The sequence below is a fragment of the Lissotriton helveticus genome, chromosome 6 (assembly GCF_964261635.1).
Source record: "Lissotriton helveticus chromosome 6, aLisHel1.1, whole genome shotgun sequence".
Classification (NCBI taxonomy): domain Eukaryota; kingdom Metazoa; phylum Chordata; class Amphibia; order Caudata; family Salamandridae; genus Lissotriton; species Lissotriton helveticus.
This window is the reverse complement of record NC_136067.1, coordinates 576,901,918-576,927,799: the sequence shown is the minus strand read 5'-3', so window position 1 is coordinate 576,927,799 and position 25,882 is coordinate 576,901,918. Positions and strand designations below refer to the sequence as shown.

The following is a 25,882-nucleotide window of genomic DNA, read 5'->3' as shown; positions in this document are numbered from 1 at the left end:
CAGAGGCGCCGCAGATCTTTCCGGAGTAGTCCTCGGCTGGGGGTCGTTACCCCCATCTGTGGCAGTGCAAGTGTGCTCCTCCGCTTGTGTTCCCTTACTGTCCTGGGCCTCCGTCTCCATTTTCATCAGCCGAGGCCCCGTCCACCCACCAGTTCTTCACGAGCGCCGACACTCCTTCGGATGGCCGCATACGCTCTTATGTCCTCCGTCGACCTTGGGTCTCACCACATCCACCTCTCGCCGTGGATTCGAGGCTGCGACGGGCTCGCCTGGGATGCCTCCTCTCACCCTCGCAGCAGAGGATCCGCAGGCAGCCCTAGCCCAGCCGCAGGGCGCATGTCGACGCGGCCTCTTCAAGCGGACCGCTCTTGCTCACCGCTCCTGCAATCACACTGGTCAGCCCTCGGAGCGCTGCATCCACTCCGCTCACCTGTGTCGGGTCTAGCTCCCCACCGGATGCACCTCGCTCCGCACTCTCTGCGTCACCTGGGGATCACTCAGCTTGCCGCCTCTCTCCTTACACTTTCTCCACTCCGGCTTTGACAGGCTGCCTCCGCCCAGCCACAGGGCTCAGGTCTGCTCGGCCGCCTCTAGCAGCTTGCCAGCTTCATTCTCTCGGGTCCGATCACCTAGGCAGCCGGATCAGCTCCTCTGACTTCTCCAGCACTCTAGGTGTATTTTGCTGGGGGACGCTGTCCCAGATGGCCTCTATTTCACAGCTGCAGATTGAGGCCTAGCTGGGCGAGAGCGGAGAGACGGAAAAGTACGTCACACCGAGTCACCATCTTGGCCACGCTCCCCTTTTTTCATCATTTTAAAGGGAGGGCGGCTGGGCGGCCTCGTCTCCGGGCCATTTTCTGCCCAGGAAACCCCACCCCCCTGAGCCGGGCAAATGACTTTTTTTTTTATCATTTAAGGACGGGGGCTGAGTGGTGACCCTCCCGGGCTATTTTCGGCTCCAGGGACCCCATTCCCCAGGGCATGTCCACAATGTTGAGGACCGTGGGGTGTGCCCCAAGGCCTCCACGGTCCCAGACGTCTGCCCGCCTGCTGCAGGAGCCGGCATAACTTTTGGACAAAGGGAGCTGCTAACATGTAGCTCCCTTTTCCCAAAACAATTCTGCTTCTCTTCATGGAAGCGAGAGCATTTTCCATGCTCTTGCTTCCATGAAGCGAAGCAGAGTTTGCTATGGTGTAGCCAGAACAATGCTCCCGCCATGCCATAGCAAACTGCAATGTCCTGGGGATGGGAACCCCAGAAAATTGGTGGAGTTGGCCCTGGGGGGTGGTGGTCCCCAGGGCCTTGGAGGGTTCCTGGAGGGGGGGCACACGACCCCCCTCCCATCATCTCTATTGCCCCTAGGAGGTGGTGGTCCCCGGGGCCTTGGGGCCGCAACAGACTAAAGACTAGTGAATTCCTATGGGCATTTGAATGTTGAGTTTTAATACTGGTATTTTACTGTTACCGTGGGACTCCCACCATGACGACGGGGAAATTTCAAGCATGTGAATCTATAAAAGATATCAATACTTGAGAACCTCAGTGTACAGGTAAGTAACTTGTTTTTTATCTGTAACTAGTTTTCCAGACTTGTTAACTTTCATAGATTCACATGCGGCCCACTCTACTGTCCTTTAGAGGCTCACCCACCAGACAATATTTTTTCACACTTGTGCTATGAAATCTGACATTTGGTGATAAAGGGCCAAATGTACGACCGTGTTTTGCGGATGCAAATGGGAAATCGGCCCGTTTGCGATCGCAAAATAGGTCTGCCCTATGTACAAACCCTATTTTGCGATTCTATAACCTATTACTGACTCGCAAAATAGGATTTGTGACTCGCTATTAGGAAGGGGCATGCCATGGGCATCACTTACTAATAGCGAGTCGCACTTCGTTGTAAGATTGTTTTGCGGCCACAATTGCAGACGCGAATCACTCGCAGTTTACAACCCATTTCAAATGGGTAATAAGCCATTTGCAAACCGGTAGGGATCCCCAGTGGATCCCTTCCCCCTTGTGACTGCCAGTGAAAATATTTTTAAGAGCAGGCAGTGGTCCCACGGTCCCACGGTCCCACGGCAGTGGTCCCACAAACCACTGCCTCCCTTTAAGAAATTAAACAAAACGTTTAATTTTTCTTTTTTAAATGCATACAGTTTTTCTTTAAGGAAAACGGGCTGCATTTAAAAAAAAAAGGAAACTGCTTTATTAAACAAGCATTTGCAATGCAATAGGTCTCGCATTATTTAAGTTTGAGCTATTATTATTGTAAATGGCAATGTTTTTTGCTTTATGCTATAGTTTTCTTATGTACATAAAAAGCTACATATAAAGTATTTGTTGTTAAAATTATTTATGCAGTATTTAAATTTGTTTGCATAAAAGATTACAAGAATATCTTAGCAAAAAAGTTAAACTTTTTAATGGTAATTGACTAAATGTCCATTTGTACATTTTAATTTCAAATAGGTAAGTGTAAACATCACAAATATATTGTGCAAACAGTGCAAAATATTTTAGCCATAAATATTTTTGTTTTACGAGGTAGTTTGTAAGAAAATGATTGTAAAAGGCAAACACTGTAATTAAAATGTAACATATAACAGTACAGTTATGGCTAGTAAACATACATTAGTAGTATAGTATAATTGTAAACAAGATGTAAATAAGACTACAGAAATTAGCATGAATTATCACTTTAACATCAACTTTACAAACATTTTGAAAACACGATCACAGCTGGTAATCATGCATTGGCTTGTTATTACAAGCATTTCATTTTAATAAATATTTCTGATTCCCAAAAACAAATATGACAGTCTCTCAAAATAATGGCTTTTCAGTTTTAGTTGTATTTTTGATCTCCATGTCATCAAGTACTCATGAATATTACTGCCCCATGGACAGAGTCTAGCTTTACATGTCTACATATCAACATCCAATTCCATGAACACCCATCGCATGCCAGGGATGACCATCACCGCTGGTGAAGAGAAGCACAATTGGGTCAAGAATGCCCACAATACGTTGTGGTCCCATTATACCAGGGATGGGCTCAATAATGCCAAAGATGCCAACATCATGCCAAGCATTGCTAGACTAAAAGTGGGAATAATTCTAACAGGGACACCACCAATAAATTAAGAAGGAACACCATTACGCTAAGGCAAGCATTACCGCCTTCGGGTAAAGTCCGCGCTATATAAAAATGCATAAATACATGAATAAAGAAATACCGCCTTCGGGTAAAGTCCGCGCTATATAAAAATGCATAAATACATAAAAAAATAAATACCGCCTTCGGGTAAAGTCTGCGCTATATAAAAATGCATAATTAAATAAATAAATACATACCGCAAAACATCCTCGTTACTCTGCCGGCCTGCGACCAGGAAGTCAGGCAGGCCGGCGCGACACCCGGAAACAGGAAGTAGGAGGGCGGGAGCCTACCCCGCCTCCCACGGAAGAGCCGCGATTGGAGCCGTGTTGGGAGCAGGGAGCACCGGAGCAGGCAGGAGCCTACCCTGCGCCCCGGTGCCGAAGGAGGGAAGAAGAGTCCTGCTGCCGGGCCTTGCAGCTGAGGAGAGGAAGCCGGTGAGTGCGTTGCTGAGCGGCGGGCGGGCGGAGGGAGAGGAGCATGTAGGCGCGGGGGGGGAGGCGGCCTGTGTATGTGTGTGTATGTGTGTGCGTGCGTGTGTGTATGTGTCTTGGAGTGCGTGTGTGTGACTGTGAGGGAGGGGGTGTGTGTGTGAGCGAGTGTCTGTCTGCGACGTGTGTGTGTCTGTGTGTCTGTGTGTGTGCATGCATGCATGCGCGGTAGGCTGGGAGGGCGGCGCATGCGCAGTAGGCTGGGAGGGCGGCGCAGGACGGAACGTGCGCGTTCGCGCAGCCAAATCCGACTGCTAAAAATCGTGCCAGTTTTGTGTCCCTCATTCCCCGGCATCAGACAGCTATAGAGTCTCTGTCCCTGTTCCAGGGCGAGACCTAAAAAGCAGTCACACACATGTTGGTCTGCTGTCCCCAGCAGGCCACCATCTCTGGGAGTGCTAGCCATTCCCAATGGGGTCGCGTATTGCACCTGCCTCATGAATATTAATGAGGCAGGCAATTTGCGACCCCATTTGGAATCGCAAACAGTGTCTTGATACACTGTTGTAAATTCTAATTTGCGAGTGGCAAAACGATGCAATTTGCAGCTTGCAAATTGGAAGGGTCGTACATCTGGCCCCAAGTGACTTCTGAGGTGAGCTGTCCTACTTAAGTGATAATTATCCAGTATTAGGGGTGTCTTTCATGGATTCACATGCCTGAATCATTCCCCGTCGTCGAGACGGGAGCCTCCGGTACATAAAAAAGTAATGTCCTATAGACATACATAGAGAAAATAGGCCTAAGGGCCTCCCCTTAGTAGCCTTTCTTAGTCCTTATGTAAAAAGGACCAAACTCTCCCAGTCAGCCAATCAGCTCCGACCTCCCTCTAGAACCTTCCTGGGAGGAGCCTCAGTCCCTCAGATTTTCTACCGCACGTTGTGCTAAGGGAGTCTCCTCTGAGCTCTGCTCAGATTCTGTGTTTTTTTCACTTAATTTGGCTTTTCTACTATGGATTATCTTCAAATATTTTCTTTAAAGAAGGTTTAACAAGGGAAAGAACGGAAGAATTCTGTTTGGAGCCTGCACTTCTTGTTCCAAGAGGTGGCTCTGCTCGGTTCCTCACACTCACAGACCAAAGGCTACAAGGTATGTTGCTTTTTCAAGTGACTTTTGAAGGGTCGTGAACAGAGGCTGTTAATATGGTTAAGGCCAGAAAGGAGGTTATTTATTTTTCCAGTTACTGCGATGAGGTGTTGCCCTCAAAGTCCAGGAGACCTCAATAGAGAATCTCCTCAGACTCATTCCTCAGGGTACCATCCTGAGAAGGCCCCAAAAAAGACCGCTCAAGGGTCTTCCGGGCGCAGTCCTTCAAGGATCTCCCCACTCTGTGGGAAAGGAGAGTAAAGGACTTGCTTTGGAGAATTATCGGACAACATAGACGACGTATGAGCCGTCTATATCCCCTCCTCTGGTCATAGGATCGTTCAGAAAGGCGTCGTCTATACCTCCTGAGGTACAGCCTAAGCAGCCATCGACGTCAAAACCATCATCATTGCAATGTGAGCGTCGACAACGACGACAGCGTCGACGATGACCTCGACGACGAGACCATAGACGTCGACGGCGACACCGTCGACGTCGACGATTGGAGCGTCGTCGACGAGGACATCGACGTCGACGACGAGGCCGCCGACGACACCATGGACGTCGACTTCAAAACCGTCGATGACGACGAGCACCGTCAACGACGAGCACCGTCGACGACGACGAGCACCGTCGACGACGACGAGCACCGTCGACGACGGCGAGGACCGTCGACGACGGCGAGGACCGTCGACGGCGAGGACCGTCGACGGCGAGGACTGTCGACGGCGAGGACCGTCGACGGCGAGGACCGTCGACGGCGAGGACCGTCGACGGCGAGGACAGTCGACGGCGAGGGCCGTCGACGTCAGCGTGGACCGTCGACGACCAGGCAGTCGAAGTCAGCGAGGACCGTCGACGACGAGGCAGTCGACGGCGAGACCGTCGACGTCAAGACCGTCGACGTCAAGACCATCGCCGTCGACGACGAGACCATCGACGTCGCCGACGCAACCATCGACGACAGCCTCTCGGAACGAAGGCCTGTCTACGGTATCAATGAGGGCTTCATCTCGAAGACTAATCGGCATGTCTACGGCCTGTCTACGGTTTCGATGATGGCCTCATCTACGATGATGGCCTCATCTATGAAGGCGCATGGCCTCATCTACGAAGGCGCATTTTAGTGGGCGCGTCTATGACAGCCTGTCTACGGCAGCCCGTCCACGGCAGCCTGTCTACAGCGTCTACAGGGCCTAGTCTACAGTGCCTATTCTATGAGGACCTAGTCTACAATGGCCTAATCTATAGTCTACGATGTCCTAGTCTACTGGCCTACTCTATGGAGGCCTAATGATCGATGGCCTAGTCGTCTACGAAGGCCTAGTGCTCGATGGCCTAGTCTACGATGTCCTAGTCTACGACGGCCTAGTCCATGACGGCCTCGTCTACAAGGGCTAGTCTAAGGAGTCGACTGCTCGCCTACGACGCCCTGTCTACGGTATCGACGATAGCCTCATCTACGTAGGCTCATCTTCGAGGACTCGTCTACGGCGGCATAGTCATTGAAGACATCGTCTATGACAGCCTGTCTGGTCGACCAGGGCCTTCTCTAAGATGGCCTAGCCTAAGATGGCCTCATCTACGCGGGCCTCGTCTACGTGGGCCTCGTCTACGATGGCCTAATCTACGAGGGACTCGTCTACGATAGCCTCGTCTAGGATGGTCTAGTCTATGATGACCTCATCTACGACGGACTCAGCTACGAAGGCTAGTCTACGACGGCGTCGACGGCCTTGTCTACGAGTAGTCTACGACGGCCTCATCTATGACTGCTCGTCTACGACGGCATACTCTCTGACGGACATCTTGTCGACGAACTCGTCAACGAAGGAGGAGATCCACCGAGTCTGTCATCTCTTTTAAGGGGGTATGGTCATCTATGACTGCGCGTCTACGATGGCATAGTCTATGACGGCTACCTCGTCGACGGATTCATCGACGAAGAAGGAACTCCACCACTCTGGAATCTCTTCTAAGGTGGTATGGAGAGCTGCTCAACGTTTTAAGATCTCCATGACCTCTCAAGAACAGGCCTGCTTCTTGTACGTCTTCAAAGAACCCTACAAGAAGGCAGTAAGATCGATACGGGTTATCCATTACCTATAGTCAGAAGAGGTAAGGGTCCGGTAGTACCCCTCCTCTGTATCACTGGTGATCCCTCTGTTGGAGAAGAAGTATAAGGCGCCAGATACAGCACCGGCGTGCTTAACAGGAACTTTCTAAGCCGGACTCCGTAGTGCCACAGGCGGCCTAGAAAAACTCCAGGGATCCTTCGGCCCCGTTGTCACCTCCTCCTGATAAGGAGGGTCTAAGAGTGGACAACCTTACGAACAGGTTTTCCTCTGTGAACGTTCTAGCGCTCTTGGTACGCTAGCATGGAACATTGTGGGCACACTGGCCCCATACCAGCCGGAATTACCAGACTCATCCGAAGAGGAAGTTAGGTGGATTCCGCTGAGGCGAGGCATTGGCGTTAAACCATAGACTGCGCGAGGAATATCGCTATGACAGGGTTCCGCAAGTGGCTGGACCTGCAGTCTTGCGGATCCAAGGAGGGCCCTTTCCGTCCTGAGGTGCAAACAACGTTTGTGGACGGGCCAGATGAGGGCCAGTCACTATTGGCACGAAAAGTTAACGAAACAGACAATGCGAGAGCTTTGGACACTCTTCAGTATATGAACCAGTCCTTTAGTACAACGGGAGGAAGAAGAAGGTCTTCATTCAAAGGAAATTATCAATTCCAATCTTCCTGCTCTTCAGGCCAGAGTAGACCACAATGCCTTCAGTCGCCGACAATAGCAAAACAAGCACCCATCTTCTGAGAAATTGTCTTCTCATGGAACGGGCAGCGGAGCTATCAAGATATACAGCTGCATCTACGTCTGGATTATGCTGTAGAAAGGAGCTATAGCGAGTGTTCCTCCTCCTCAAAGGAGCTGTAGCGAGAGTACCTCCTCCTCATAAGGGAAAAGGTTTTTTTTGTTCCCGCTTCCTTTTTAAATCCAGAAAACAGATAGGAGGAGGAGACCAACCTTGGGCTTCAGAGACTTCAACACCCTCCTAAAAGAGGCAGTTGTTTCGCATGGTAATCCATGAGGTCCAGCAAACAGGACGTTTACTTCCATATCCCACTTCACAGGAATCGCTAAAAGTACTTACGATTTGCAGTAGTGGGCAGACATTTACGGTTCCGCGTTCTGCCTTTCGAGCTCAAGTCTGCACCACACATATTCACGAAATACAGTTCCCTGGGAGCGACATAACTAGGACACCAAGTCTTCGGTATCTGAAGGACTGCCTGCTCAAGGCTTCATCCTTAAAAGACGTGTCCAGGTCTCCCAACGCCTGTTCAGTTTTCGATGCTGGATCTCATCCTCAATCAGGAAAAATCGGTCCTGAAACCTTCTCACTACATCAGTTTCCTAGGTAAATCAGTTTCCTAGGTATAACCCTGGCCACACGGTCAGCAAAGGTTTTCCCATCAGAGAGTGATAGTGTATCCTCCTGGTTCCTCGCTCTCAACTACGAACGAGACCTCTACAAGAGGCGCTATCGAAGCAGTGGTTACAATCTACATGGTCATCTTGCCACATAAAAGAGAATCCTCACATGGCCGGAGTCCTACAATGAGGAATATCCTCTCAAAAACTGTCTCAAGGCTTGTCACTCCTACTTCCGGCGGTTCCTCACGTCGTCACAAAATGCGGAAGGTAGTCTCCTATGGAGAAGACACTACATATCAATCTGCCTGAACTGCTGACGGTCTTCCTGGGCCTTCAAGATTGCCTACCAAGAATAAGACGAACAATGGGCTCACCTATGCGCTCAGCAGGCAGAAACCATTGTAACAGGGAGCTGGACCAACAAATCATTGGCCCCATCTTCTCCAGATAAAACACGCCGCAAATGGATCTAATTGCGACGTGAATGAAAGCCGGATGCCCACACTTCCGTAATTGGCTAGGGAACGCATTTCCAACCGCACGGCGCAATGTCTTTGCGTAGGCCTTTCCACCATTCCCGATGCTCCCATTGTCCTCAAGACACGGTTGGTGGAGCCTTGTATTCTGATTTTAATAGCCCCAATTGGGCCGAGGCGACATTGGTTCACAGAACTCCACCACCTATCCCTGTAGCCGCCGATCCACCGGCGGCAGTATCTATCTCTGCTGCTATGATCGATAATGCAGTTCGACATCAGGGTCTGAAGTCTCTCTGGTTGGTCGCCTGACCCCTGACACAAGACTGAGTTCAGAGTTCCACATTCGGAATAATCCACAGGACTGTAGACATTCTTGCCAGAGCAAGTGCGGATAGCACATGAACATATTCCTGGAAAGGGAAGCGCTTTGTGTCTGCGGTGTCGACTGCAGCAATAGGCTTTTCTCCACATCACTGGTGCAAATATTGCCTTATCTATCCATTACAGTACATTTAACAGTGCTATCTCGTTATAAAAGAATTCAAACGAGCCCATCGCTATGGTCAAGCGGGTTGCTTAAGCAAGTTCTGAAACGTTTATATAGATCTTTCCCGCCAGTAAGGATGTTGCCACCTCCTGGCATCTCAATGTGGTTCTTACCAAGCTCATGAAACATCCGTTCAACCAGTACACGGAGCTGACCCAAAGTATGTCTCGTGAACAATCCCCACTAAGAGTCAGTGGGCTACAGGCGGTTTTCTATCCAGAAGAGTGAGCGAGCTCCAAGCTCTGTCCATTCAGGAACCGCACATGCAGTTTTTCTGCTAGTCCATTCGGAACCGCACATGCAGTTCAGGAATGCTAGCATGGTGCTGAGACCGAACCCAAAATTCATTCCAAAGGTGCCTTCAGCCTTTCATCTCAATGGGCCAATAATCCTTCAAACTTTCTTTGCGAACCCTTCAACCGCAGCAGGAAGGGCTCTACATTCTTTAGATCTCAAAGATGTCTCAGGTTCTACCTAGATAAGTCTAAGACTTTCAGAAACTCTTCACAACTGTTCGTGACATACAGCAGACCAAGAATGGGCCTGTCCCTCACGAAACAAAGCATCTCAAGATGGATCTCATCAACGATTGCATTCTGCCATGACCAGGCCGGACGGCCTTTGACTGATCAGGTCACTGCACATTTGTGAGAAGTTGGCCTGATGTGCAGTGTTCACTATTCTAGTGATCACTATATATCAGTCCAAACAACCCTTATTGATGATTGGTTGTAAGTCAACCTTATAGACCAGCTATCCTAGTAGCATGGATACGAGCAGTCTAAGGCTAAGACTCTAGAGGGCGTGTTAAGCCAGCTGTTTTACCATCACATTACCCCTTGAACACCCAGTGAAAGGACACCACACAAGTTGTTATGAAAATAAACAGTGTATTTATTTATAACAAGACTACCCTGGCTCTTTATGAGACAGGGAGCTAAGCACACAACAAAACTCTTACGAAAATACTTAAGTTAGCACGTTATACACAAATGCCCGAGGGGCACGAAAAACCATATACGCTAAAAGTGGAATGCGAATTACTAGCAGGTAAGTAACAGTTCTAATAGGCTTTGGAATCGCTAGGACTGGACTAGGGAATCGTTAGATTACTACTAGGAGGCCTAGGGGACTCGGGTGCAGAGTGTGCACTCTCACGCGGGATGCGGGACAAAGTTTATGGAAGCTAGAATTCACAAAGTTAGTGTTCACGGGCGAACCCGACCTGGTAGGGAGAAAACGACAGTGGATCCTGACCCTTGGATAGTGAGGCTATGCTGGGACACCGGAGTGCCGAAGTTACCTAGCCCAGGGGCTGCAGCTGCATAGGTCTGAAAAGACGTCGGGGATCTCGTTGCCGGACCAGGAGCCTGGAAGGAAGAAGTTGCTGGCAGGCGACCAGTGAAGGAAAGTTCGATGGATCCAAGCCTGGATCAAGGAAGAAGAAAACCTGAAAGCAGAGGGGACCAAGTTCTTGAATCACTAGCCAGTGATTAAGTGGGCACCAGGATGGCACCGGGCGAAGTCACCGCAGTCAGGTGAGTGGGCGCTGCTGGGCTCTGCAGTCTCTCGGACCAGGAGGCGTTGTCGGCGACCAGGATGGAGGTGCGAGCTGTCCCACGAAGGATGAAGTCGTCGGCGTCGAAGTTACCCAGGATTGGGCAACAAGCCTTGGCTAATTCAAGCCCACGCGGTGGACTCAAAATGGCGTCTTGAGTGGACCAGGAGGGTCCGGGGTGCTCCTCTTCTGGAAGGGAGCAAGGGCCAGTCTGGAGCAACCAGACCAGCAGCAGAAATGTCGTCGGGCGTCGTTCAGAAGGCCACAAGCCAACGGGCTAGTAGCCAAACAACGCGGTGAGCAGCAAAAAGCAGAAGGGCCCCACGCAGATCGTGGAGATGCTGGGAGGCTGCACTTCGGTGCTGGAGCTGCTCAGGGTCGGGGCTTCTCGGTCCCCAAAGCACTCACCAGGAATTCACTCGGCGGGCTTGCTGGAAAGAAGTCGTGCAGTCTTGAAGATGGCCGGTCCCTCGAGGTCTCGTCACACCCACGAATCTCAGCGTGACTGATGGTGCAGGTAGAGGTCAGAGGTGCCAGGGAAGCCGGTTCTCGTCGAGCTGGGCAGTCGGATTCCGGAGGAAGGACTTGCAGCAGACCGCAGTGTTCTTAGATGGTGCCTGCGGATGCAGGGTGACTACTCCTTAGTCACAAGGGAGAAATCTTAGGAAGAAGTCTTGAGTTCCTTTCGCAGAAAGTAGTTTCAGGATTCAAAGATGATCTGATTTGGAAGGGGGCCAGTCTCTACCTTTATCCTGTAAAAAGGGGCTGGCACGCGACTAAGTCCTGCCCTATGGGTGGGACTAGGAGGGGGGTGGTTACACCCACTTCCTTGGCGGGCTTTTCCCCAGCACAGGGTCTGGAGTGACCCTGGAACTGGTTCCAGCCAGCCTATGCACAGTGAGCACCGGGGTGCCACGTGCAGTCACCTTCCTCTAAAGCCCTGCCTACCTACAATACACAAAACCCTGTCTGGGACGGTGCTGGCACCGCCCCTGGCAGGAAACCCTTTGTCCTTATCTCCTGCTCTGGGAGGACTCCCAGCAGCAGGAGGGCAGACTTGTGTCTCGGTGGCAGCATCCATTTTGTGGATGCTAAGGCTCTGTCTGACTTTAACCGGGGTTAGGGGTTACATACATGTCGTGTCCCTCTAGAAGGGTGGAATGCTAACCCCGTCGCCAGAATTGGCGAGGGGTTAGTATTCCAATTCGTATGACACCTTACTCGACATGTTTTGATAAAGCGATACCAGAGTTGGCACATAACCGCGAGGATTATAATGCACTTAAGAGTATATGGTATGCGATATCATGGAAACGGCTAAGGGATGGGTCCCGAAAGCCGCAGACAGGGTCAGCTCATGCCAGAGCACCATCTCACACGATTCCAAGCACTCTGCCTTCAGGATTGTTAAGGCCTGCCATAGGAGTGACTGATAGGAGATCTGTGTGTCCATTTTTAGGGTTAGATATAGGTATACTATATCTAAAGCAAAGGGTGATTACACCACCTTGCCCCAGCTGTCAAGCAGCCAGTTGTGTCAGATTTGGATGGCCAGCCAGGGGTGGCATAATACATGCTGCAGCCCCTGGTAGGCCCTGGGTACACCTATGCCCTGGGTACCTAAGGTACACTGTACAGGGACTGATAAGGTGACTCAGTATCCAATTTAGATATGTACCTAAGGTACATGGAATCCATTTTACAGAGAGAGCAGTAGGCCTGGGGTCCTGAATAGCAGGGCCCCAGGTCAACTAAGTCAGAAAACCAGCAAAACACCAGGCAAAAAGTTGGGGGCAACCATAGTCAGGGCTCTACCTTCCTACATAACCCCCCCCCAAACGAAAGGAGATAAGGCTATCCTTGTCCAGGTAAGCCTATATTGCCTAAGTGGCCATTTAAGGAAGTACCAGCACTGGCATGGTTACCCCCTATGTCATGGTCCACTAAGCAATCCCTCACCCTAAGGGTGTCTGAGGGTCTCCACCATAGGGAATCTCTACCTGTGGTGTGTTTTGTCAAAGAAAAAGGCTGGTGCTGAAATGGAGTACTGAAGTGAGGCTCCACTAATTTTGGGCTCAGCTTCCTCCAATCATTTTCCACCAAAGAGGCCTTTCTTTCCAAGACTGAGTTGTTTTGGGCTCTCAGGGTCAACCTCTGGCTACCTACAGCTGGAGGTTGGGTCCCTCTGTTTGGCTTACTGGAGGGACAGGTCAGGTCTGGGGCCCTCAGGTCCCAGGTTTGGCTGTGCCCAGCAGTGTCCATCTGGGGGAGGTCCCTAACTAATTTTAAGGGGGATCCCTCAGGAGTGTGTTTTATTTTCACTTGGCTAGTACTACTAGCTTCAGTGCCCTTAATCTGTTGATTGGGAGATTCTTTTGGACAGGGGGCCCTTTGGGGTCCAACACTGGCCTCCCTGATCTCTACAGCCCTGGGCTGACTGAGGCAGGGTAGAGAGGGGCAGGTTACCTGCTCCAGACTGGGTCCCACCTTGGAAGGGTCCACTGACATCAGGGGTTCTGCCAGGCTAGGCCTGACTACCTCTGTGGCAGTTTCTTCAGAAGGGGTCAGATCAGTTCCCTGAGGAGGCTGATCCTTTCCTAAAGTCTGGTGGGAGGGAGATTTCTCTTCCTCCTCAATACTCTCTGTCTGAGTGGAGTGATCCATAGTTTCAGGCTTCACAACACTGTCATCTGTCTGAGTTTGAGCTGTGGCCATCACAACTCTCCCAACCTTTTCAGGAGGGGGCTCAGTTTGGGTGTGGGCTGTTACCATGACAGCCTTGACAACCTGTTCTGGGAAGGAAGTTGTCTGAGATGGGGTTGTGACTGGCACAACCCTCCTGACCTGTTCAGGGAGGACATCTTGGACTGGGGCTGTGGCTATCACTGCCCCACTAACCTTACCATGGGTATTTACCATTTTAGAATGGGTTTCTTGCTCAACTTCAGCCCAGGCTGAGAGCTCTAAATCATTCCCCAGTAGGCAATCTACAGGCAAGTTTGGTGACACTGCCACTCTCTTGTGGCCAGTGACACCTCCCCAGCTGAGATTGACCACTGCCATGGGATGATCCCTCTGGACTCCATCAATATTGGTTACCTGGTATGTGGCACCAGGTAAAAGTTGCCTTGAGGGGACTAGACTCTCAGTCACCATAGTGATGCTAGCCCCTGTATCTCTATAGGCCTCAACTTTTATACCATTGATGAGGGGCTCCTGTCTGTACTTGCCCAAAGTGTTGGGACAAGTTGTGAAGTTGGCAAACCCCATGCCAGTCTCACAGACAAGAGTATCTAAGTTTGGGGACCTGGTTAGGCCAGAGTCCCCAGGACCTCCCAAAGTAAATGCACCCAAATTCTTGGGGGCACTCCCACCACCTGGGGGATTACTACTAGTAGTAACAGGAGGTTTGGGAATGTTACTTGGGGGTATGTTTTCCTTATTGTTATTCTTTGGGCAACTGCTGTCAGTTTTTAAATGACCCACCTGTTTACAGGGATAACAATAAGGTTTCTTCTGGTTGTTGGAAGGATTCTGGGACCCACCCCCCTCAGAGGATTTTTGGGGCCCTGATGTGGTTTGATCTGTAGATTTATTCCCACCCTTCTCTTGAGGCTTGGTTGATTCCTTTTTCTGGTCACCACCTTGGTTCTTGGGCCTAATCCTGGTTCTGACCCATTTGTCTGCCCTCTTACCCAATTCTTCTGGAGAGGTCAGATCAGAGTCTACCAGGTGCTGGTGTAATAACTGGTTCTGACAATTATTTAAGACTTGCTCTCTCATAATTAGATTATACAATCCCTTGAAATCAGTAACCTTACTACCCAGTAGCCAGCCTTCCAAAGCCTTAGTGGCACAATCAACAAAGTCAGACCAGTCCTGAGACTGAGTTTTCTGGGTGTCTCTGAACAGCAACCTGTACTGCTCAGTGGTTAAACCAAACCCATCAACCAGTGCATTTTTCAGGACCTGGTAATTGTTAGCATCCTCAACTCTAGTAGTGAGGAGCTTATCTCTACCTTTACCATCAAAGGAGAGCCACAGTATAGCTGCCCACTGACTCTGGGGAATGCCCTGCACAGTGCAGGCCCTCTCCAAAGCAGCCATCCATTTCTGGATGTCATCCCCTTGCTTAAAGGGGGGCACTATTTTAGTCAGGTGTTTAGTATCTAAACCCTTCTCTCTATCTCTTGGGAGATTGCTGCCACCAGTGGGAGCTAACCCACACATCTGCTGCTCTCTAGCAAAGGCAAGCTTCTCTTTGGCCAGGGCAAGTTCTTCCCTTTCAATCCTTAGTTTAGCTTGTCTCATCCTTGCTTCATGCTCTCTTCTCTGAGGGGAAGTCAATCTCCTCTGGGGAGAGTTCCTTCTCCCCTGAGAAGAGGCATTAGAGTGCAGAGATCTAATGGAGTCCCTAGAAAGAGATCTATCTCTCCTAACTCCAAGGTTAGGCCTACTTAGGGTCAGTACTGGGGGTCCCCCAGATCCTAGCCCAAGCAAGTCTAAGTTGGTCCTAGTTAGCCTTCTGACTACCTCAAGACCCTTGTCTACCTCATCCCCAGAGAGTACCTCCTGATCCTCCTCCTCAACTGCTGAATCAGTGTTGTGGAGATCTGGATCCCCAGAGGTTCCCTCTAAGGCTGGCATGTTCTCATGTAACTGAGAAAGCTTTCTGGCATCATATGTCTCTAAGAGACCTATCAGAAAGGAAGTGGTGGGGTTAGACCCCTGCTTCAGTTTCCTGGAGACACAGATCTGTCTCATCTCATGGAAACTGAGAGCTGCATATCTTGAAGTGACCTGTGGAGGGTCAACACTGACCAGGGGAGTCTCAGTAGAGTCCTCCTGAGTCGACATGCTTTTCTAGTGAGGTGTAAGTGGTGCACTTACCTACACTATATGTTTGCCTACTGATCCCTTGCTAGAGTTGTAGTTTAGGGTGTGCTAGGCCCTAGGAGCTACAACAGCTGGTTCAGTAGAACTCAGAGTATTCTAAGCTAAGTTATATGTACCTTTAGTACTTATGTGATCTTTCACAAGATATTCTTAGGATATGTGTGGTAAAACAACAGCAAGCTCAAATCCCACCCGCTGCTCACCAATGTGAGAAGTTGGCCTGATGTGCAGTGTTCACTATTCTAGTGATCACTATATATCAGTCCAAACAACCCTTATTGATGATTGGTTGTAAGTCAACCTTATAGACCAGCTATCCTAGTAGCATGGATACGAGCAGTCTAAGGCTAAGACTCTAGAGGGCGTGTTAAGCCAGCTGTTTTACCATCACATTACCCCTTGAACACCCAGTGAAAGGACACCACACAAGTTGTTATGAAAATAAACAGTGTATTTATTTATAACAAGACTACCCTGGCTCTTTATGAGACAGGGAGCTAAGCACACAACAAAACTCTTACGAAAATACTTAAGTTAGCACGTTATACACAAATGCCCGAGGGGCACGAAAAACCATATACGCTAAAAGTGGAATGCGAATTACTAGCAGGTAAGTAACAGTTCTAATAGGCTTTGGAATCGCTAGGACTGGACTAGGGAATCGTTAGATTACTACTAGGAGGCCTAGGGGACTCGGGTGCAGAGTGTGCACTCTCACGCGGGATGCGGGACAAAGTCTATGGAAGCTAGAATTCACAAAGTTAGTGTTCACGGGTGAACCCGACCTGGTAGGGAGAAAACGACAGTGGATCCTGACCCTTGGATAGTGAGGCTATGCTGGGACACCGGAGTGCCGAAGTTACCTAGCCCAGGGGCTGCAGCTGCATAGGTCTGAAAAGACGTCGGGGATCTCGTTGCCGGACCAGGAGCCTGGAAGGAAGAAGTTGCTGGCAGGCGACCAGTGAAGGAAAGTTCGATGTATCCAAGCCTGGATCAAGGAAGAAGAAAACCTGAAAGCAGAGGGGACCAAGTTCTTGAATCACTAGCCAGTGATTAAGTGGGCACCAGGATGGCACCGGGCGAAGTCACCGCAGTCAGGTAAGTGGGCGCTGCTGGGCTCTGCAGTCTCTCGGACCAGGAGGCGTTGTCGGCGACCAGGATGGAGGTGCGAGCTGTCCCACGAAGGATGAAGTCGTCGGCGTCGAAGTTACCCAGGATTGGGCAACAAGCCTTGGCTAATTCAAGCCCACGCGGTGGACTCAAAATGGCGTCTTGAGTGGACCAGGAGGGTCCGGGGTGCTCCTCTTCTGGAAGGGAGCAAGGGCCAGTCTGGAGCAACCAGACCAGCAGCAGAAATGTCGTCGGGCGTCGTTCAGAAGGCCACAAGCCAACGGGCTAGTAGCCAAACAACGCGGTGAGCAGCAAAAAGCAGAAGGGCCCCACGCAGATCGTGGAGATGCTGGGAGGCTGCACTTCGGTGCTGGAGCTGCTCAGGGTCGGGGCTTCTCGGTCCCCAAAGCACTCACCAGGAATTCACTCGGCGGGCTTGCTGGAAAGAAGTCGTGCAGTCTTGAAGATGGCCGGTCCCTCGAGGTCTCGTCACACCCACGAATCTCAGCGTGACTGATGGTGCAGGTAGAGGTCAGAGGTGCCAGGGAAGTCGGTTCTCGTCGAGCTGGGCAGTCGGATTCCGGAGGAAGGACTTGCAGCAGACCGCAGTGTTCTTAGATGGTGCCTGCGGATGCAGGGTGACTACTCCTTAGTCACAAGGGAGAAATCTTAGGAAGAAGTCTTGAGTTCCTTTCGCAGAAAGTAGTTTCAGGATTCAAAGATGATCTGATTTGGAAGGGGGCCAGTCTCTACCTTTATCCTGTAAAAAGGGGCTGGCACGCGACTAAGTCCTGCCCTATGGGTGGGACTAGGAGGGGGGTGGTTACACCCACTTCCTTGGCGGGCTTTTCCCCAGCACAGGGTCTGGAGTGACCCTGGAACTGGTTCCAGCCAGCCTATGCACAGTGAGCACCGGGGTGCCACGTGCAGTCACCTTCCTCTAAAGCCCTGCCTACCTACAATACACAAAACCCTGTCTGGGACGGTGCTGGCACCGCCCCTGGCAGGAAACCCTTTGTCCTTATCTCCTGCTCTGGGAGGACTCCCAGCAGCAGGAGGGCAGACTTGTGTCTCGGTGGCAGCATCCATTTTGTGGATGCTAAGGCTCTGTCTGACTTTAACCGGGGTTAGGGGTTACATACATGTCGTGTCCCTCTAGAAGGGTGGAATGCTAACCCCGTCGCCAGAATTGGCGAGGGGTTAGTATTCCAATTCGTATGACACCTTACTCGACATGTTTTGATAAAGCGATACCAGAGTTGGCACATAACCGCGAGGATTATAATGCACTTAAGAGTATATGGTATGCGATATCATGGAAACGGCTAAGGGATGGGTCCCGAAAGCCGCAGACAGGCTCAGCTCATGCCAGAGCACCATCTCACACGATTCCAAGCACTCTGCCTTCAGGATTGTTAAGGCCTGCCATAGGAGTGACTGATAGGAGATCTGTGTGTCCATTTTTAGGGTTAGATATAGGTATACTATATCTAAAGCAAAGGGTGATTACACCACCTTGCCCCAGCTGTCAAGCAGCCAGTTGTGTCAGATTTGGATGGCCAGCCAGGGGTGGCATAATACATGCTGCAGCCCCTGGTAGGCCCTGGGTACACCTATGCCCTGGGTACCTAAGGTACACTGTACAGGGACTGATAAGGTGACTCAGTATCCAATTTAGATATGTACCTAAGGTACATGGAATCCATTTTACAGAGAGAGCAGTAGGCCTGGGGTCCTGAATAGCAGGGCCCCAGGTCAACTAAGTCAGAAAACCAGCAAAACACCAGGCAAAAAGTTGGGGGCAACCATAGTCAGGGCTCTACCTTCCTACAACATTCCACCAGGACGATGTCCACGTCAGCAGCACTCTTCGCGGGGGTGCCAATCTTGGACATTGGCAGAGCGGCGACCTGGAAGTCACCGCACACTTTCTCCAGCCACTACTGCCTGGATATCGAACTTCAGAAGGATATGGCAGTGGGTCAAGCGGTGCTTCGCCATCTCTTTCAGTGAGGTGAGCCTTCCTACTTCCCGCCATCCAGGTATGCACATTCCTTGCTCTTGTGATACTATATGTGATGTTATATGCATTGTCTAACATGACTGCAGAACTGATTTACATCACAAATGTGCATATCTGACTGCTAACTATTCTGATTCAGGCATGTGAATCCATGAAAGACACCCCTAATACTGGATAAGAAATGCGTTACTTACCTGTAACAGCAGTTATCCAGTATTGGTGTCTTTCATGGATTCACATGCAACCCTCCCGCCTCCCCGGGAAGGACTCACATCCCTCTCTGACAACATTACGCCTACCTAGCTGGGTGCGTACGAAAATCTGAGGGACTGAGGCTCCTCCCAGGAAGGTTCTAGAGGGAGGTCGGAGCTGATTGGCTGACTGGGAGAGTTTGGTCCTTTTTACATAAGGACTAAGAAAGGCTACTAAGGGGAGGCCCTTAGGCCTATTTTCTCTATGTATGTCTATAGGACATTACTTTTTTATGTACCGGAGGCTCCCGTCTCGACGACGGGGAATGATTCAGGCATGTGAATCCATGAAAGACACCAATACTGGATAACTGCTGTTACAGGTAAGTAACGCATTTCTTGTTTGATGCCGGGGAACGGTAGTTACAGGTAAGGAACTGATTTTGTTTGTGAGGCTAAATATGTCTGTACCCAGTAATTGTGACAGTTAAATGTCGTGAGTTTTTCTCTTGACTTATACCTATGTGTTTTTTTGTGACACCCACAATAGGGTATACAGACTTTGGCCTGCGTTAGTTATGCCGAAGGGCATTTCGCTGCATTCACTGCAGCGTTTTATTAAACTGTGCGGCAGTTGAAAGTGGCGACATGCCGGTGGGAAAAGTGAGGATGGCTGCACTGGTACGAAGCCACCCTCCCGTAGAAACAAAAAAACGACAATCAATGCAAGGTGAACACTGGCGTCAAGAGTGTGTTGGTGTTTGTTCCACGGTGAAATGTAAGAAAATCCCACAGTATTACCTAATACGTTGGCTCTTTAATGAGAATATGTATTGGCCATGAGATGGTGGGACTGACTTGTAAAAGAAATCAGTTGACTTAACATCTGCCTGTGTGAAATCAATTTGACGAAAGGTGCATGCATGCCTTGACCACTGAAGAAGAGTATAAAGTAACTGAATGTTTACAAAATGCTTGTTTTTTAAAATGGCTTTTAAAATGAAATTTAATATTTGTTTTTTTTCGCAGTTCTATATTCCATCATCTTATTTTGCGTATTTTTGTGGATTCCCTTTGTCTACTTTTTCTATGAAGAGAAGGATGAGAATGATAGCAACAATTGCTCTGTAAGTGCAGTGGATTCTGCTCCTTGTTGTTGAGGTTTGAGACTACTGCTAAGTGGGTTCAAGTGGGTGTGTGCACTCTACCAATTATTTTCTCTGCATGTCTGTAGTCTTATTGACCTGTTCCCTATAACCTTATTCCCTTGGCAATCTTTTAGGCAGCTTTTACCTGACTGCTATCTGTCAAACATACCTCCTACAGTGTCTCTGAAAAAGTTTGTCAAAGTGATGTTATGGTTATTTATTTATAAGAGAAAAAAATGTGTTACAGAAACTGAATTTTTCCTAATACCTTTTAATGAAGGCATGTACTAAAGCAGGTGCAAAACCTAAACGCCGCTATATGAAACCATTTATGGTGAACAACGCAAAAACCATTCCACCAGTACATTATTCTTATACATCGCATACGACAAGAACAACATTGATGAGCTAACTCTACAGATGTCAACAGAAATCACATCACCATTGACCTCACTGATGACTCCTAGTGCCTCTGCAACTCAGAATCCACTAAAGCCCAACCTCAAATATGCACGCTTCCTGGTTTCGGAGGCTAGCACGGGCTTTGTACACAGAACAGAGTGTTGGCCAGGGGCTGTATTCCCCCCTTCCCTTCCCTTCACTTCGCTGGGCACGGCCAGGCATGCCATGGGCACACTAGGATCAGAGCCTGGCTTTGAGCCATTGTCGTATGCCATGTCACCAGTAATGCTATCAATAATGTTTGAGGTTCCTTTGATCATTTCATCTTATGTCAGCAGAGATGTTGTGTGCGGTCATGACAACTGATAGGTCATCAGTAAAGTGCAAGGTCATGAGCAGTGCATGGCAGGATCGTGCTTTTTTTTTTTTGTAAGACCTTTATTAACAACCGACATTTTTTACACAGCCGCGAGCCTACAACCCGGGGGCCGGCTTGCAAAGTATGAGTAGACAGCCAACAAATGACAATAATAATAAGATCAGTCTCATCAAATAGTTGAAACCGCCCCTCTACTCAACCTCTTTAGATCTCGCAGTTAGCATCTTGAACATGAGTCTTACATTTGTAATTTTATAGATAGGAACAGTGAAAGAACTCAACTTAAAGACCGGACATTGAAACCATCCACATTGGAATTTGCGATCATCATAACTGACCTGGTTCTCCCCTCCGGACTATTAATTGGACGTGTTCAGCCTATACACACTTTATCAACACCCTGGACTGTATCGGTAATTAGTTCACACTACTGTGTCCACCTCCAGTGAGTTGAGATAGTCTGTCAGGAAGTACCAATAATCCTTGGGCCTAGAGTTTGCAGGAGGGTTCTCCTCGTATGTCATCAGTTTATCTCTACAGACGGACATGTCATGTAACCATGTGGATTTCTTCGGTACTTTTCGACTATGCCAGCACTGTGCAACCTGTCTTTTAGCCAGTAATAAAGATATAACACAGAACTTACGCTTTAGCGCACGAAATTGTGGGACAATACCAAGGAGACATGTTTGTATCGTACAACCCACCTCCTCCTCCAGCATGAGAGTGAGCGTGGAGGTAATGTCCACCCAGTAATCTGATATCTTGTCGCAGTACCAAGCTAGATGTGTAAAGTCCGCACCTTCCCTGTTACATCTTTTGCATCTATCCTCGTCTTGGAGTCCGAATTTAAGTAGTTTTTTAGGGGTATAGTATGCCTGATGGATGAATTTGTAGTGTATAATTCTTAGGTTCCCATTAGGTGTGAGTATTTGTGTCAATGCACAGGTTTGTTGCCAGTCCTCATCTGATAACGGATTCTCTAGCTCCGAGTCCCACCGTGCCTTAGCCTTTGCAGCGGGTCTTGCTATCTCGGACTGTGCTGCTGCGTATAATCTAGACACCAAGTGTGATAAGTCCTGTGTAGTAATAATTAGCTGCAGTGGGGCCAAGCATTCCGGTTCCACAGGAAATGATGGATAGTGTTCTTTCAGTGCACGTGTCAATCTAGAATACGTGAAGCGGAACATGGGGGTCTTGTTTTGAATATATGTTAAGTGTTCGATGTCCAGGAATGTGCCGTCTTGAAACAGGTCCCCCATCTTATCTATGCCAGTTCTCCGCAGGAGAGACATGCCTACCTTCTCACTGGTGACTGACAGCGCGTGATGGTGCTGTAAGGGCATTGCCGGCGCGTATAGCGGGAGCTTGTGGGCCAATTGTCCAAGTTTACGCCAGGCTTTTACTGTGGTATCTATGGTGTTAATGTCTTTCGCATGCAGTGATGTTCTAGCATGTGATACTATCGCTGACAGGGGGACAGGATCTGCATCTCCTTCTTCTATGGCTGTGTGAGTGAGATATGGTATCTCGTGATACCAATAAGCCGCATACTGCGCTTGGGCACAAAGGTAATATAGGAGAAAGTCCGGTACTCCAAAACCGCTCTGTAGATATGGGAGTGTCAACGTCTGGAGATCTATACGGGCTTGTTTGCCAGCCCATATCAGTGTCAGTACTAGTGACTTAATTCGGCGAAATATTTCCCCGGAGGGTGTGATGGAAATATTGTTAAAAAGGTACAATAGTTTAGGTAATATATTCATTTTTACTATTGCTATCCTATCCGCCAGGGATAGCGGCAGGTGGATCCAGCGCTGGACTTTTTCTTTCAGCGTGGATATCACTACCCCATAGTTAGCTCGTATGACTTCCTCTGGATCCCTATGGTACATGACCCCTAGATAACGAATGGGATCCTTCTGCCATTCCAGTGGGTAGTCGATTTCAAAGGGAGTGGTGGTATCCGTTAAGGGTATTATAGAAGATTTGGACCAGTTGATTGCCAGTCCTGAATGGCCCCCGAATCTAATGTATTCTCTGAGCAAATTATTCAGATGAATGTCAGGATCGCGTACATATAGCAGCATATCATCTGCGTACAGCGATATGTGCAGTGGCCTGGCCGTAAATTGCAAAGCGGATGTTTTGTAGTTTTGTCTCACTATGCAGGCCAGGGGCTCTAGCGCCAACGCGAAAAGTAAGGGGGAAAGGGGGCACCCTTGTCTGGTGCCACGTTCCACGCAAAAGGGTGTAGAGACGTAACCATTGATACGGACTCTGGCGCATGGTTGAGTGTACAACAGGGAGACCCATTGGACAAACCGTTTGGGAAAGCCCATCCTGTGTAAAATAGCAATCATATAACTCCATTCAATGGAGTCAAACGCCTTGGCGGCGTCAAGCATGACCGCCACGGCTTTAACGGAGGGCTGGAGGTAGTGGGACAAAGCAAATAGGGATCTTGTATTGTGGGAAGTGGATCTTGTGGGGATAAATCCAGTCTGATCTGGGAGAACCAGATGTGTCATTAGAGGGGATAGGCGGACTTCAAGTAGTTTAGCGAGTATTTTAGAGTCCACATTAATGAGCGATAAGGGCCTGTAGGAGTCGCACTCCTCGGGGTCTTTGGACGGTTTTAAGAGGGCAATGATTAATGCCTCACGGAGAGTAGGCGGAAGTATGGATTTCTCGAAGGAGGCGCCAGACATGTCCACCATGTAAGGCGCTAGAGTGTCGGAAAAGTGTTTGTAGAATTCATTAGTGTACCCGTCGGGGCCCGGTGCCTTGCCATTAGGTAGTGACTTAATCACTGCAGTCACCTCCTCCACTGTGATGGGCATTGCTAAATGTTCCCTCTGTTCATCCGACAGCCATCCAATTGCTACATCCTGCAGGTAACTAAAAATCTCATCCTCCGGTGTTATGGGTCGTGATTTGTAGAGTGTGCTGAAGGAGTCTACAAAGTTATGTAGGATGTCTGCAGATTGTGTCTGTATCAGGCCATCTTTTGATTTAACTCGCAGTATGGCCGAGTGACCCCTCCCCTCGCATATCTTCCTCGCCAGCGTCCCTCCCGGTCTGCCTCCTTCCCCAAAGGTCCTAGCAATGTGTTTGCGATCTAAATACTTGATTTCAGCAGCCATAAAATCGTTATGTTCAGTATGCAGGTCGCGCAGTTCTGCCAACAGTGAAGCATCATGCGTGTTTTCAAAAGCCAGTTCTATATCTCTCATGCGAGTCTCGCAGCGTCGGATCTGGCGTCTGATGTCTTTCAAAACCCCTATAGTGGTGCTAATGCATACACCCCTTATCGTGGCCTTGAAGGCTTCCCACAATAGGCCCGAATCCTCAACAACTGGTGAGTTGATTTGGAAATATTCCCTGATTGCCTTCGTTAATGTATCTGTGTAAATAGAATCGGATAGGGCTTGCGAATTGAACCTCCACTGAAATGGAGGCGGAGTGTATTGTGGTATACTGAGCTGTAGCAAGACGGGATTGTGGTCTGACAATGTGCGTGGCAACACCTGTACCCCCTTTACCCACAGGGCAATATCGTTCGTGCCTAACCAGTAGTCCAGGCGTGACCAGCTGCCATGAGATGCTGAGATGTGGGTGGCCCCTGGGTCAGTAGCATATCTATTTCTCCAAATATCTGTTAGTGACAAATCTTTTAGCATATGCCCTACCATTGTCCGTGCTTGCTTATGCTGTTCAGAAGAATTGGAGGAGCGATCTAGCCCGTCCACACACGTAACGTTCCAATCTCCTCCACATATTATATGCGTGTTTGTGTGTGGTTGTAAGTGGCCCCATATCTCACGGAAAAACTCCGGTGTATCCGTATTAGGACCATAGACGTTAAGGAGTGTTATGTGTTGGCCACGCAGGGTGCCTGAAACTATCACGTATCTGCCATTGGGATCCTGTACTATTTGATGCGATTTGAAATGTACTCCTTTCCGAATCAATATATGTACACCCCGGGAATAAGAGGAATAGGAAGCCCTATAGGTCGATTCCGCCCATCGTGACCCCAAATGTGGGTGCGTGTTGGGTGCAAGATGTGATTCCTGCAATAGTGCAATATCTATATCCCATCTGCTGAGACATGCAAAAATCTGCCTGATTTTCTGCGGTTGGGCGAAGCCCCTAACGTTCCAAGTGAGGAAGTTCAAGTGTGTTCTACTCGTATGTCCAGTACCCTGTGTCATCTAATAGGCCGTAGTGATCCATTCATATGCAAACAACAATCAGAGGTGAATTCTGAACACATTGCACCATTAGTACATACTTTAGCGGCAGCAGTCCTCTGCCAGGGAGAACTCAGTATCATGTCCCATTTCAATGTTCGTGGTCTTTCTAAACAATCAAAACCCCCCATCCCACTCACTCCAGCAACCCCAACATGCCGAAGCCATATTCCCTTCGAAGACAAATCCCACAAACCTGAACCAAATAAATCAGTACCCATACTGTGGAACTTGTGTTGGGTATTACCCTTGTGGAGGTCCGCAAGGAGCACAACTCTGCACCCGATGCATCGGGTGTGGGCGACACTATCAAAAGCTGTCACAAATGCAGTTTTACGTGTCTGTGTATCCGCCACCCCCCAATCCGCCAGTGGCAGCAGTGACATAGCACGAGGTTCAGTGCAACAGCGGTCATCCAGCCCGTCTCCCGTACCGCAGCGTGTTCCAGCAGAAAATTCAGGCTGCCCCGCAGTGGCTACAATATACAGCCCATCGCCCCCATAGAACCAAGTGCACCATAAATACCAAGCAATGTACATTCACGGGTTCACATGTGTGCTGATATAGCTCGTGCGACAAAGCAGCATATTTCAGGAACCTTCCACAGTGAAGCTCCTGCGCTGTCCATGACCCATTGTTAAGGCGCCAGTGGGGCGCGCCCGTGAGCTGAATGAGGAAGGGCCATCGAGGACACCGTGCAACTGTA

At 49.3% G+C, this 25,882-nt stretch overlaps 1 protein-coding gene across 1 annotated transcript in view; it reads left to right on the top strand.

Annotated features, from left to right (window-relative positions):
• LMBRD1 (LMBR1 domain containing 1) overlaps positions 1–25,882 on the top strand; it is an 890,221-nt gene that overhangs the window by 214,153 nt on the left and 650,186 nt on the right. Inside the window, exon 4 of the mRNA XM_078648011.1 lies at positions 20,021–20,118. Within this exon, the coding sequence (XP_078504137.1) occupies positions 20,021–20,118 (98 nt within the window). The remainder of the gene's footprint in view (positions 1–20,020; positions 20,119–25,882) is intronic.